Source organism: Halyomorpha halys, unplaced genomic scaffold (assembly GCF_000696795.3).
Source record: "Halyomorpha halys isolate HHAL.00 unplaced genomic scaffold, Hhal_1.1 Scaffold1682.1, whole genome shotgun sequence".
Lineage (NCBI taxonomy): Eukaryota > Metazoa > Arthropoda > Insecta > Hemiptera > Pentatomidae > Halyomorpha > Halyomorpha halys.
The window spans coordinates 141,805-156,085 of record NW_027110655.1 but is presented as its reverse complement, the minus strand read 5'-3'; the positions used below and the strand labels follow the sequence as shown (position 1 = coordinate 156,085).

General features: G+C 29.1%; 1 protein-coding gene and 1 long non-coding RNA gene across 2 annotated transcripts in view; one reads left to right on the top strand and one right to left on the bottom strand.

Moving 5' to 3' along the window:
* The first annotated feature begins 698 nt into the window (after positions 1–698).
* LOC106690371 (uncharacterized) overlaps positions 699–14,281 on the top strand; it is a 50,457-nt gene continuing 36,874 nt past the window's right edge. The window contains exons 1-2 of the long non-coding RNA XR_001344589.2: positions 699–1,179; positions 11,057–11,119. This is a non-coding gene — a long non-coding RNA (uncharacterized lncRNA). The remainder of the gene's footprint in view (positions 1,180–11,056; positions 11,120–14,281) is intronic.
* The window catches only part of LOC106690368 (glycine dehydrogenase (decarboxylating), mitochondrial), a 26,322-nt gene continuing 13,571 nt past the window's right edge, over positions 1,531–14,281 (bottom strand). Inside the window, exons 8-19 of the mRNA XM_067048797.1 lie at positions 13,476–13,620; positions 11,883–11,969; positions 11,012–11,188; positions 9,393–9,577; positions 8,362–8,563; positions 7,574–7,690; positions 7,033–7,178; positions 5,416–5,554; positions 4,069–4,279; positions 3,620–3,727; positions 2,603–2,748; positions 1,531–1,667 (exon numbers count right to left, since the gene is read on the bottom strand). Coding sequence (XP_066904898.1) covers positions 1,557–1,667; positions 2,603–2,748; positions 3,620–3,727; positions 4,069–4,279; positions 5,416–5,554; positions 7,033–7,178; positions 7,574–7,690; positions 8,362–8,563; positions 9,393–9,577; positions 11,012–11,188; positions 11,883–11,969; positions 13,476–13,620 — 1,774 coding nt within the window. The 3' untranslated portion in view covers positions 1,531–1,556. The remainder of the gene's footprint in view (positions 1,668–2,602; positions 2,749–3,619; positions 3,728–4,068; positions 4,280–5,415; positions 5,555–7,032; positions 7,179–7,573; positions 7,691–8,361; positions 8,564–9,392; positions 9,578–11,011; positions 11,189–11,882; positions 11,970–13,475; positions 13,621–14,281) is intronic.

Genomic DNA, 14,281 nt, shown 5'->3' with positions numbered 1-14,281 from the left:
TGTAAAAAGCTTATAGTTAAAAGAGAGTTTTATCTATCCAATCGGGGTTAGCAATGACATTATTTTTCGTTTCAAATATTGAAACTATCACAGAAAAGAAGGTAAGGAATAATTCTTGTAAATAAGAAGTATATCGTATTTGTTTAACGGCGTTTTATTTCAGGTAATACAATAAATTCTTGTTATTATAATATATTAGTAAGTTTTCTTTTCATTATATCTAGATCCATATATTAATGTTACTGACAAAAATAAATGGATGGAAATATTGAGTGTGGGGGAGACTGTGTCCACGAATTGTAACTTTTACCGTTAAATTTGTCAATTTCTGGAAATCAAAAAGGTCCTAGTGGAAGTTTATAATATTTTTTATACAGTTTTTAAAAAGTTATAATCGATTACACCAGTCGCATGCTGAGTTCTAATATATCCATTACTACCCGCCAACGAATTGTAATAGTGGATTGAAGTTGTACAGATTCTTCATTTGTTAAATAAGTTATCTCAGAAAATGAAAACATTTAAGTAATCTCAATTATTATATAATTCCTAATAACGAAGTTTTAGTAATTATTGATCATCAATAAGTTTTTAAAGACCACCTGCGAGTAAAGATAAGATTAAACCAAATAATCACGCACACGCAGAAAAAACAAAACAATACATTACGATTACTGTAAGATTTAATCTAGCGGAAATCATAGGCAGACAAAGCTAAAACAGGCAGTGTTACATAAGATTACATAAATACATATATCTCTTTTCAGAAATTCGTCTCAAGATAAGAAGTGTGGGAGATTGGAAATCTTGCAAAATTAAAAACAAGATTAATTCTTTTCTAATTCTTATACTTTCCAGTTTAATTTGTGCATGTGATTGAAAATCATAATTATATACATTTCACTTTTTTATTATATAAAATTTAAAGCAATTCCAAAAAAAAAGTAGTTTGCCATAATAGTTTACTCCAGAATAGTTTTATTTTTTATTAATTTTCTGCAAACTCACTGCCTAAGCAATCCAAGCAACCATGAAAAAAAAGCTTCCTTGTAAACATTGTGAAAGGTACGCTTTTTAAATTTTATCATATTTTAAAAAAATTTGAGTGAAATGATTGTGAATATTTTCCTGTTTATTCTAGAAGAAAGATCAGTGGAAAGTATTTAGAAAACAGTCAAGGTTTGTGATTTAATGAGTAGCTTTATCTTAGGATCCTTTCATGGCTTAATGCAGAAATGAACTTGAATATCTCTTTTTGATACGGGGTGATATAAAACCATTGTAAGAAACAATGAAAGTAATTACAAACATGACTATGGTTTCATCAATGTGTTAATAAGTTACATCACTGATTATTTAAACTAGCCATTTTTGCAAATAAATGTTTCTTTTTTTTTCCCCCAATACTACAACCTACCTCATTTTTATCAGAAATTGTAATCGTTTGTTCTGCAAGAAGCCATAAATAGAATCAAATCTTAGTTTAAAATTTGATTTGTTAATAGTGATTAACATGTGGCAATTGAAAAACAATCTTTATATAAAAAAAGTTTATTTTAAAAATCAGGTAACAATGGTGGACAGGTGCAAACCAAATGCTTATCTCCATAAATGTCATCTATCCTTCCTACACTAGGCCAGATTTTGGTCTCTGCTTTGACAAAGGCCTGAAATTAAATAGAATTTACATTAAAATTAGATTGTAAGAAACCAGTTGTGGAGTTTAATAGTTCATGAATAGGGAAAGTATTTACATGTAAATTCATATTGTTTTCTGACTAAAATATCACTTTTACCAATAATCAATACCACTTTTTTATGTTTTTATTACATTATGGATCAATTTAATCAATTTTTATTTATATACATTTCTCCTTTTTTGTATATTTTTAAGTCTTTCACTCCGTATTTGCTATTTATTTTTATTTATATGAAAACTTGAATAAGAACGGGAACAAGAAAAAAAGTTCAATATATCAGTTGACATCCCCTATACTACTAGGACATTGGGCCAATGTAACTTGCTAGGAAATTCCTAAAATTCTTGAGAATTTGTTGTACTTTCATATCTGTTGTTATTATTTACAAGAACTGAATCTGACTATATATTTCCTTTAATTTTATTATTATTTGAATTTAAATACGCATTTCATAGTTCCAAGTTTCATAATCCTTTTATTTTTACTCATAGCTACACAGTTAATAGTTATTTGGAAAAAAAAATACAGTTTTAACTTGTGAATCCCAGGGTCGCATTTCATAATTCTTTTTTTTTCTTATTTTCTAAATAAATAGTCAGAATTTATTTGGGTCCTATCTTCAGGTTAATCATAATTATTTATATATGTATATATAGTTGACCGTAAAAATTGATATATAAGATGATTGTTCTTCCATCTTCCTATATATAAAATTATTTATAATTTTATTATGAAAATTTCATACAATTTGGAAAACATAATAATCTGTGGTGGCAGAGAAGAATAAATGTGATATGTTTTGTGATAATTCAGGAAATATGTTCTTTATTGATGTAATAAAATGATTCCTCCAACTTCATAATTCTTTAATATAGATACATTATACAGATTATCATACTTACTGCTGGAAATGCAGCTTGCTCTCTAGTATATGGCCTATTCCAGTCTTCTGTTATAATTTGTTTTTGAGTATGTGGAGCACATTTTAAAGGATTTATGCGCTTGTCCATTCCCCCTTTTTCAATTTCATTAATTTCTTCTTTAATACCTGTAAATTATGTTCTAATAGTTAAAACTCAAAATATTTACTAAATATGCATTCAACTTTTTTCTGATAAATAATTTCATGATTTATCCATTTCTTTATGGTTTTTTATTCTACTCTTAGAAAATTATGAAATATCATGTTACTCCTTATTAAATCGAATATTGTAAGAAACTTAGTGATGAAATTAAAAGATCTCTTTGAAACCAGTCATTCATCTTAATAATCCTTAGGTGATCTTGTATTCTTTGGTTACTTATCTTTGTAGAATCAACAGAGGAAAAGTTAAGTGTGTATGGTTGTTTCTGTTAAGGACCAAAATAAGAAAGATGATTTCTTGGATTCTTTTTATTTTTAGCAGTTTCGTTTTATTCATTCAGAAGGTAGTTTAAAAACTCCAAAGTATTGATTTTTTTTTTAAATGCTAAAGTTTTCGAGGACAAGGAAAAGTACGATAATGAAATTTTAGTGTAGTTGCTGCCACATGGCGATGGGGTCAACAGTACACTAAAACTTTTCATTACTAGGTTTCAATATTTAAATTGCCTTTTTGATGTTTCAATATATTTCAAACATAACATTCCTACATCTCATGATTTTGGAAAAAACCTATTCTTCCTGGCATTCTTTTTTTCAAACTTCATGTTTTTCTGATAAATGATAAAACAGTTTTCAAATGAAATACTGAAATAAAAAGATTTGTTTATTAGTCCTGCGTATACGGTCTGGTTTTCTTACTTATTTGTCTCAAAAGATTTTTCTAAATTCCTGCTATGCATATGAACATTGTCTATCAAATAATTACTGTCATTTGATGTTCTAATTTTGGTCATCATACCATTTCCTGAAACATATTTAGCAAATATATACTTACAAATAAGTGCTTCACAGAACCTATCGAGCTCTTCTTTGTCTTCTGACTCCGTTGGTTCTATCATGAGAGTACCAGTTACAGGCCAAGACATTGTAGGAGCATGGAAGCCTAAAATAAATTTTTAAAAAATATGATCAGAAATTGTCTCATAAAAGGAAACATAGTTGATATATTAATTAAAGCAATCAAATGTTTTTTCAATTTATAATATTTTTATAAATATGCTTTTATAGAAAAAGCAATATTACTGGTTTTTAGCCTGTATTCTTGGATTTATATAGGTATAATCATTCTTATGTATAAAATATTTAAGTGCAATAATGTTTTTACTTATGCAACTCTATTTTCAACTTTTCATAAGAAAGTGAATCTTGAATCTTAGTTATTCTCTTGTATTATTAGAACTTCAATCTAAATTGCAGTAAATTTATATGGATAAGCTTGCTTACCAAAATCCATTAAACGTTTTGCAATATCTACTGCCTCGACATTAGCTGTTTTTTTATATTCTCGCACATCAAGAATGAATTCATGAGCTACTAGGTCAGTAGACTGACTTCTAAACAAAGTAGAGTAATGTCCTTCAAGTCGTTTACTCATGTAGTTTGCATTTAGTATAGCTACTTGTGTTGCTTTTCTTAATCCTTTAGCTCCCATCATCTGAAAAAATCCGAGTAAAATTGCTTACCTTAAAAAAAAAAATACAAAACATTATTTTATAAAATTACTCATATTTTTTTTTTTTACTCTTAAGCCCCATGGTCGTGTAGTGTTTGGAATCACTAGTAATGAGAATTGGTGGAATCAATCTCTTTTACTGCGTTTGAAATGCATTTTAAGAGGGTACTGGAAAAAGGGATATATAATGGACATATATTGGAAAACAGAATTGTCTGCTGTCTGATAACGATGGCTCCTCAGTTTTCTTGTGTCACTAGTAAGTGGTCCTCAGTAGAGACTCTTTCTGTGTGTTTGCCACAATTTTGAGCGTCCTGTTGGTGTTAATGTCTGGAATAGTGGGTTGGGTTAGTAGAGTGTTAGAGGCTATTAAAAACTTTCATGTGCCTCCGTGAGATGAATTCCGTCGCTGGTAGCAATCTAAGAGTTGTAAGGATGTTGTCAGTTTTCGCTCTTTATAATGAAGTATGCTTCACAATACGTCTCAGAATACTGCACTGCAACTGTTGGGGTTTCTTTGCAGTTGTGGGTGCTATGTTAGCCTTAAAATTAATCATATTAAATTATAAAGACTTTCATTAAGTATTAAAGTTCTTTTAATATAATGGGCATCAGTTTATTTTACTGTTTTTGTCAAATGAAATGTCTGTTTTGGTGACAAAACAATTTATGTATAATTTTAAAAGTCAATCAAAATATGTTCTATTTTCACGTTTTAGAATTTCAGGTTTTTGCTCATTGAGGTAATTAAATACTTCTTTGTGCTCTGAAAATATTTGTGATATATTCAAAAATATAAAAAAAAGCTGCCTAGTGGATTATTATTTTGGACATAATTATTTTTTAAGTGTCATATTTTTAAAAATAAAAAGCTATTTTGTTCAGTCATCCTTAAACCCGAAAGTAAGAATTTAAAAGGCTGTCATTATTTCTGTTGTACTTTATGAATGAGAAACATTACACTGTTTATATCAAAGGGAAGCACCTCAAGATCTTTGTATATAAGGGTTTGTGTATAATATTTGCCCCCCAAAAATATAAACCCAATGAAGAATTAAGAACTAAAATCATATGAATTTTAAGAAATGATAATATGGTAAATTCATAAATTTTATTGCCTTTATGTATGCCCATGATATGGGTAGAATGGCTGCAGACCCAAATGGACCAGCACTCACAGTTCCAAAACTTTTAACATTATCAGAACCAGTTGCAACTACTGGATGATTGGGAAGAAATGCTGCTAAATGTTCTTTCCTGCAATAAATTAAATATTCAGTTATTTAAAGGAACAGGTACAAATATTCACATACTAAAAACTAATAATTGTCTATTTAAAAAGAATATTTACTCCTATGGTGCATTTTAAGTTGGCCAAAATTTTATTTTTATTAAATTTTTCTTGTGATATTAAGGAAGTAAAAGAAGGATATAATGTTAATTTACTTAGGTTGAATGAGTAATAGAACTGAATTTTTTCTATCATGAGCTCTAAGAAACTAAATAAAGGGATGTTTTTTCTGTTATTTTAAACAATTTTTTCTTATTTAAATTAGTAAAACATTCCATTAAAACTATAAAATGGGACAGGATATGGTAAGCACTAGCTTCCTTTTTTAAATCTGCTCTTACTCCAACACAAGAAGTTTTAGGGGTAAAACCTTTGCTTAAATCTTATTGATTTCATAGTATTGCGCTATTAATATTTAATCCACAAATTAACTTTATTATATAGCATCAACTTGTAAAAAATTGATAAAAAGCTCTATATTTTATAAATTATGCTCAATTGCTTTAATAATATCTAACTCAGCATGTAATCCAAGTGAGGAAGAAAATAACATCCAACAAGTACAGAGATTGACATATGTCTAACTTTTCTAATGTGCACTTGCCTACATTTACACTAAAGCTCAGCACTATGAGATGCCAATAACTATTTTTAAAAAATGTGTTAAAAATTGATCTTGTCCCAATTTACCTTATTTTGGTTCTGAAAGAACTTCCTCAGCTGCCTGTTTTATGTTGTCTATCAATCATAGTGATTGAAACAAGATTTTCATACTTTAATGCCACTCTATTTTTATAAAAAGGGGTTTGTGTTTCCCCAGAAATAACCTAGCAACGAGTGAGTATGCTTGGATACTAGTATAACAAAACAGTTAAGTAACTTCCTGAAAACTCAACTAGGCAGCTGTGCATCTTTTGTTAGAAATTTGTCTTTGACTCTCTGTTTTTCTTTCTTTTAATAAAACTTTCCATCCATCCATCTTTCCTTCAATTTATATTTATTTATTTTTTTTGTCAGTTTGGATCGTTTGAGTATACTAAAGTTGCAATTACTGAGATTGGACTGATGTGAATATTTAAACTTTCTTTACTTCATGACATAGCCTTCTGCTCCATATTATCAGTAAACAAGATACATAATCACTTTGAAGTCGACCCCATTCAGGATTGATAGTCCACATTCCCAGCAGTGTTCCTTGAGAAGAACAAATTAAGCAGTATGTTGTATGTTGGATTTTAGCCCTATATAGAAGCATTCTATGCATACTTATTTTCAAAATCATTATGCAAGATAATTGGGGACTATTTTTCTTCCTTTTTTACCTTTCAACTCCAACTTTAGTGGCCTTTTTGAAATTTTTTTTTAAGCTAGTTTATATCTTAGCAGAAACTGATGGCCATTTTTGTATAATAAATAACGTACATTATATTATAGTTCAACTTACACTCCTATGGGTCCCATTCCGGGTCCTCCACCACCATGAGGGATACAAAATGTTTTATGAAGATTAAGATGTGATACATCCGAACCATAATGACCTGGACAGCACAGCCCGACTTGAGCATTCATGTTGGCTCCATCAAGATATACCTAAGAAGAAAAGTGATTTTAGGACATAAAGCTTTTTTTTTCTGCTTTAAACAGACATTAAAATAAATAAAGAAAAAAAAGGTCTTCTAAGCTTGAAAAAAAAAACAGTAATGGAACCCACATATGCAACAAGGAACCAACAAAATTTTTGCTGTGTTTTCAAAGCTGTATTGATTATATTTTCATTTCTCAACTAAACCCTAAGGCCCCATCTTTATCTAATAGTGATATAGTGGAATTCTAGGCCTTAGGTTTGTATATTTTAGCAAAGAAAATTTTCAAAAATATGAAAGATATAGTTTGCTAAACAAAATTTCGCAAACATGTTGGTTGATTCCTTATTATCGGTCCAATTATTTATGATGATATAAATTAATTTGTATAAATGTACTAACTTGCCCTCCATGTTTATGGATTAGATCACAGATATCTGCTATCGTATCCTCAAAAACACCAAAAGTGGATGGGTATGTTATCATTAAACAAGATAGATTTTGGCTATATTTTTCCACCTGAAATGCAAAGAAAGAAGGTTATGTAAAAAAATTGCAGAATAATATCTACATTTCTTATTTAGACGGAATTCTGTACTAAATCTAATATTTTCACTTATATTTGTTGGATGAATTTCTTAGAATTATGTTTGATTGAATCAAGTGGAAAGTTGATAACTCTTCCTCATTACTCCTCATCAATTTCTCTTTTGTTATTTAAAGAAAAAAAAAACCTCGATAAATTAGTGTATTCTTAAATGATTTAACTATTAAAACATTAACTGAATTAAAATTTATTTATTTAGATCTTAAGAACTCGAAACTACTACTTCATGACCACTTATGTCACCTTCAACTGTCTCAGCTCTCATTAATATTCCTATTAATGCATCATTAATAATGCCAGGTCTGACTTTCATTTCAATAAAATTAACCAAACTGCATGAATATCTTGCCCCAAGAGAGTTGTGACAGAATACCTCTGACACCAGCCAACACTACGTCATCGTATGTTCAAATAAATGAGAATACAATAACCATAACCGGCGTCAACTCTGATGATACCACTCAGTTCTTATAAGAAAATAACTATCGCTGCAGCTAACCAGTTTATGGACTTATCATAAGAGTTTATTCTGTCTACCTGCTCACTTTTGTAATGTGTTTAATTGGTTATTTATTCGCTTCACCTGTTCAGTAAGTCGTTCTAAATCAATGGTAGCATTCTTGTTGACATAGACAGGCTGTACATCCATCCCACACATTTGGGCTGAGGCTGGATTTGTTCCATGGGCTGACACTGGTATAAGACAAACATTTCTATGTGCTTCTCCCCGGGAAGCATGATAGCTCTGAATTGCTCGCAGGCCTGCATATTCTCCCTGAGCTCCACTGAAAATAACAAGTAGTATTTGATGAGACATAAACTATCAGATTTTATATAACAGTAATGGTATTTACACATTATTTTATTTCAAGAAATTTAAATTAGACTTATTTTACAAAATGTGCCTAATATAATTATGATTTGTAGAAAAATTACTCATTGGTTGTATTTCAAGTGTGTAAGTTAAACTGAAATTGAAGTGGTGAATAATTATCAGAAAAATAATATTAATATGGTTTTAACTATTTTTGTTCAAAAACTATAATTTTTTAATTTATGATTATCTAAGTATTTAATTATTTACTGAGAATCTTATAACTGTAACAAAATAAAATGGAAGAGCAATTAAGGTTTGTCGTAAGTAAAGGTGATACTGTTTTGGGAATATTTCTTTGTATAAAATAAAAAACCTTTTGTTGGGTTATTTTTTGGATATATTAGAGAGCATAGCTGTTAAATTTGAATAGAGCAAAACATTTCTGTTTTAACAAATATTTAAATTATCCTTAATTATTTATATAGTACTTAACATGGGAGTAGATAGCTCATTTGTAAGGCACTGTGTTAAAAACTAGGGGGTCCTCCGGGGTCTAACTAGCCTCATAAAGTAGGTACCCTTAATTGGGTAAAAATATGGTGGTTGAGTATGATTCTGACCGAATCACCTCCTTGCACAACTGTTGGTCTAGTAACAGTACTTCCTTACAAAGTACTCCACCCCTAACCCTTCATGGGTTGTAGAGGTACAGGTTTAATTTTTTTAAAAATATTACTTCACAATAATTAGTAATATAAATAATAACTATGTTGTAATGAACTACTTGCATACATTACCTGTTTGGTTGAAATGATATTCTGTCATAGCCTGTGATGGTGCAAAGATCTCTGTGTAACTCATCTAATAATTGCATGTAACCTTCAGCTTGTTCTAATGGAACAAATGGATGTAATTGATTGAATTCTCTCATTGAACAAGGCATCATTTCTGTTGTGGAATTCAATTTCATTGTGCAAGAACCCTGAAAAAATAATACATTTTAAGAGGAGAAAGATGGAGTTTTAAGGATAATTTTTCATTGAACTTAATTAATAACCAAATGTGGAAAAGTTGTAAATAAAGAGAAATGAAAGTCATAAACTGTTTCTCATATAACTCTTAGGAGTCATGAACTTGCATAGGTAAGCACCTTGGTAAAATTGAGGTTTTTACAATGACTCAAAAATTTAAGTATACTGAGAAACTACAGAATGGCCGAGGTCTAACTGAATTTATGCATGAATTGGGGGAAGAATTGGATTGGAAGATGATGCTAAGTACCATGAAATGTTTTCAGAATAGGCATGAACTTTGACCTCTAATCTGTGCTGGGTTCAGATTATGTCCGATAAATGCTAAATTGCACTCTCATTGGACTACAACTTGCAGACATAGTTCCTGGTCTTGTTTGACTGTTTGATTGTCTTTTTTTTTTTCATTTTGTGAGTCAATGATCCAACAGGTTGTTGGTATCAGAACCAAGATCCCATCTGCCCATCAAAGTTTTGGTTGATTCGTTCTCATTCATAAATACTGTGTTGTAAATTGGCCTGCTGAACTTTGTTGAGCCAATAGCATTACCATAATTAAAGCAATGTTGACTCAGGAGTTACACTTCAAATTGATACAAAAAAAATCTTTTCTCAAAATTACCAACGGCACATCCATAGGATGAAATTGGCTCTGATAGATGATTTACAAATTAAATTTAGACAGACATTTTCTATCTCTAACATGGTATAGATTTAGAATTACTGATCAGGGTCTGATAAGGAGAGTGGGTATCCATCCTTTAGAGAAAGTAAATCCACATGAGAAAAAAATATTCATGATGTCATTCCTGAATTTTATAAAAAAAAACTGAAGATTATTAAATATTTTGAATTAAATTTTAGGGTTTTATCACTGATTATATTATTTATTTTTTGTTTTTTTTAATAACTCAATCAAATTGTTTAGAAATCAATCGGTATAACTTTTTTAATACATGTTTCATATCATACCTACATGTGGGATCTTCTAAATTAGAAAATAACAGCTTCTTTCAAAGGACTTTAATGATATATTTAAAAATTACAAGTTAATTATTAATAATTTAAAATATATTGGAAGTTTATTAGTTAGGGATAAGATTGTTCTAGGTGACAGTCAGAAAGGTACTCAAAATAATAAAAGGAACTATTGATTAGGAACCAATGTTTCAGCTCTTCCAGTTTACAATGTTTTGTATCTTGTTTATTTAGCCCTGTAACGTGGGTCAAAACATTAGCTTGTAATGAATAGCTTCTTTTTCTATTCTGAGTATCTTTCTGACTGCCACCCTATCCCACCATCTTATACTTCAATTTAAAATATGTATAAAAATTGTAATGGCAACTTCAGATAATGTTAAGATAGTAAGAATCTTGATACTTACTAAGGGAATCATGGAATGAACTAATGACACATCTTTGTTTTCCAGTGACTTCATGTATCTGACAATCCTTGTTTCAGAATGATGGCTGTTAAAAACTGGATGGGTGAGGTAAGTTGATGTCCTCTTTAGTTTGCTGTTAGCTATGTCATATTTTCCTAGAGTTGTATGCCCTTCAAACTATAAATAAAAATATAGCTACAAAATCTGAAATATTATGTAGATATATAATTATTTTACAAATGCACAAAAAATTGCATGCTAATATTATTCTTTATTGAACCATGAACAAAATTTCTCAGCAAGTTTTGTACTTAGTGCATGTGTATGTATTGTACTTAACCATAAAGGTCTGTTTGGTAAATTCAGATAGGTTTAAGAATAATTTTGTCTCCATAATTAATGTTATACCTATGCTCAAAAAGGTGTTTAAAATGGTAATACCATATTTCAAGTGTTTTATGAGTATTTCTTTGGTATTAATGTCAGCCATATGTATAATGCAGCCCTTGCACTATCAATATTTACTAACAAAAGAATAATGATGAAAATATTGAATAACAGCATTACTCCATAAGTATCTGACTTCACTCCATCAATACCAGGTTTACACACTCAATAGTAATTTCATAGCACTTCAATAATACTATTAGGAATATTGACTTTGCAAGAGCCACTTTATATTTAGTTGTTGGATTTTCTTTGTATGATAAACAATAATTAAAAGTAGTTGTTTTGTTACTGACATAAGCTCTCACCCATTATTTGTCTCTTAAGGGAACCATATATCTTTAATGCTTTTCAGATAAATTAAGAAATTATAAGTCTTAAATTAAGTATAAATCTTAAATTGATTATAAATCTTAAATCTTACATTAGTTATGTCTCCATCGTAGCCAAAAATCCAGCAGATATCATTTAAGTCTTTTATCGAGACAGTTTCATCAAGTGATATCCCTACCTAAAAATACATTCATAAAATTGAGTTTTTTTATTATTGTTTACAGTATTCACTGAACATCATGTAATATAACATAAGTAATATAGTCAAGGAGAAGAAAGTTCAGAGGGTGCAATAGATAAAGAAAACAAATAGTAAGTGTAATACTTTTAAGATGTGCCTATATTTGAACCTAAGTTTTTGGCCTCTATCAGTGTTAAGAAAAACAAGACAAAATTAAGAAAGAAACAAAGAATAAATATTGATGCAATATGAAAGTTATAGGAGAATATGAAGCAATTGATTAGTATACATAAATATTTATGAAACATTTGAGCATTTTTTAATTTTGTTACATTTTCAAGGGACTAACAAAAAATGTGAATGAGTATATATATCTCAGTACATATTATATTATAGTTTTTATTTTTTTTGGGTGACAGCATCACAAAAAAATTGCTAAAAAACTATTAATTATAAACAAAAGGTTTATGGTTATTTTGATAACAATTGTGAAGGCCATTCGGAATATCTTCTCCTTTTATTTGTATTCCTTAAATGTAATTTAGAACAAAATAGTGTACTTATCTCAATTTTATTAAAAATCTAGTTGGTTGTCGCTTTGAATATTAAATATGATAAAATTTATGTAATAAGTCACTTGTTTTAAGATGCTTTGACTCCGAACCAATTCTTGCAAAATGTTCTATGTGTGTCTGTGTGTATATGCATGTATGTGAACAGCCTAGCTCAGAAATTCGGTATTGGACTGAAATTACATATTTAAGGTTGATATATTTCTGAAATATTAAAGTAAAGTTTTTGATAAATTTGTCTTAGACAAGTGCCACTGTGTAAGAAGAATGAGAAGTGTTATGTCATCGATTTCACCAATACCTCAAAAATGATTTTGATTAAACTCATTATATCAGTGTGCAATTTAGTGGTCTTTTGATATCAGCTAGTTTTTGCTCTGATTGAAATAGGCTGAGAGGGCTTATAACCTGAATTTTCAAAAAGAAGCTTCCTTTTTTAAAATTTATTACCCTTAAATTTGTTTATTTGAAATGATGATTACTTGTCTCTTGTTAGTAGTAATAAAAAATGCATGAATATCACTTACTAAAGAATTTGATGATCTACTAAAGCAGAAAATAGATGCCATGTTTCTTTCTGTAGTTGTCATAACATTTGTCATAACTTTTTGACCATATTCATAACAACCATGGAAACTCAAAAACATACTAATAATAGTTTTTTAATTAAGCTATAAATGGAATTATGCTAAGAGAAAGGATTGTCATATTGAATTTTAGAAGAAGGTTACCGTTTTGAAATGAGGAAGAATTAATTTAAAATCAAAATAGGATTCTAAGTGAAAGTTTTGTGATGCGGGTAGTGTACTAGAATGTTATAAATTATGTTTTTATTGAGGTTGGAAGTAAAATTAAGGTAAAAATTTATTGAAATGGGAATAAAAATTGTCAAAACATTAAATTAGGACCATTTGTTGCAAATTATACTTACATCTTCATCTTCGAAGTAGCGGATGTTGATTTTCTTTAGGTGACACTTATTCTTAATTTGTTCCAGAGGTAGTTTAGGAGTAATTTTAAGGGTATCAAAGAACTGCTGGTTGTGTACAACATTACCCGTTTCCTTCAGAGCTTTAAGAAGTTAATTAAAATTTTCAATGAAAAAATTCTTTATCTCTTTATTATATAAAAAAGTTTAATGATCACTGTGTAATATTTTATTTGATGTATATTTAAAAAATAACACAATCTGAAATACATAATACATGTAAATTACAGTTATACAATTTGAGCAATGAGTGGTACAATTAAATGAACAGTTGCGTAATTCAAAAATGGGTACAGGGGGTACCCCCTAACATTGAAGAAAAAAAAAAAGAGTTATAGGAAAATAAAAGTATTGGAAAACGATTAAAAAAACTGAAACCATAAGAACAAAACAAAACAAAATCATCTATTAAAATTTTTCTTTTTTTTAATTAAGGTATCCTGCAATAAACTCTAAATTAATGTTTTAAAATCTTAGTGTTGTCTAGATATCCTAAAGTATGCAATTATATTTAAATTTTTACTGTCATAAAATAAAATGAAGGAATGGAATATTATTCATATTAAATTAGGGATTGCTTAAAATGATTAAACCATATATTTTGTTATCATTTACTATTTACCCTAAATTATATCCTGGAAACAATTACCTGCATTAAGTAATAAAGTTGCTTCATGTACTCTAGTAGCGATTTGTTTTAATCCCTTCGGACCATGATAAACTGCATACATGGCAGACATATTAGCTAG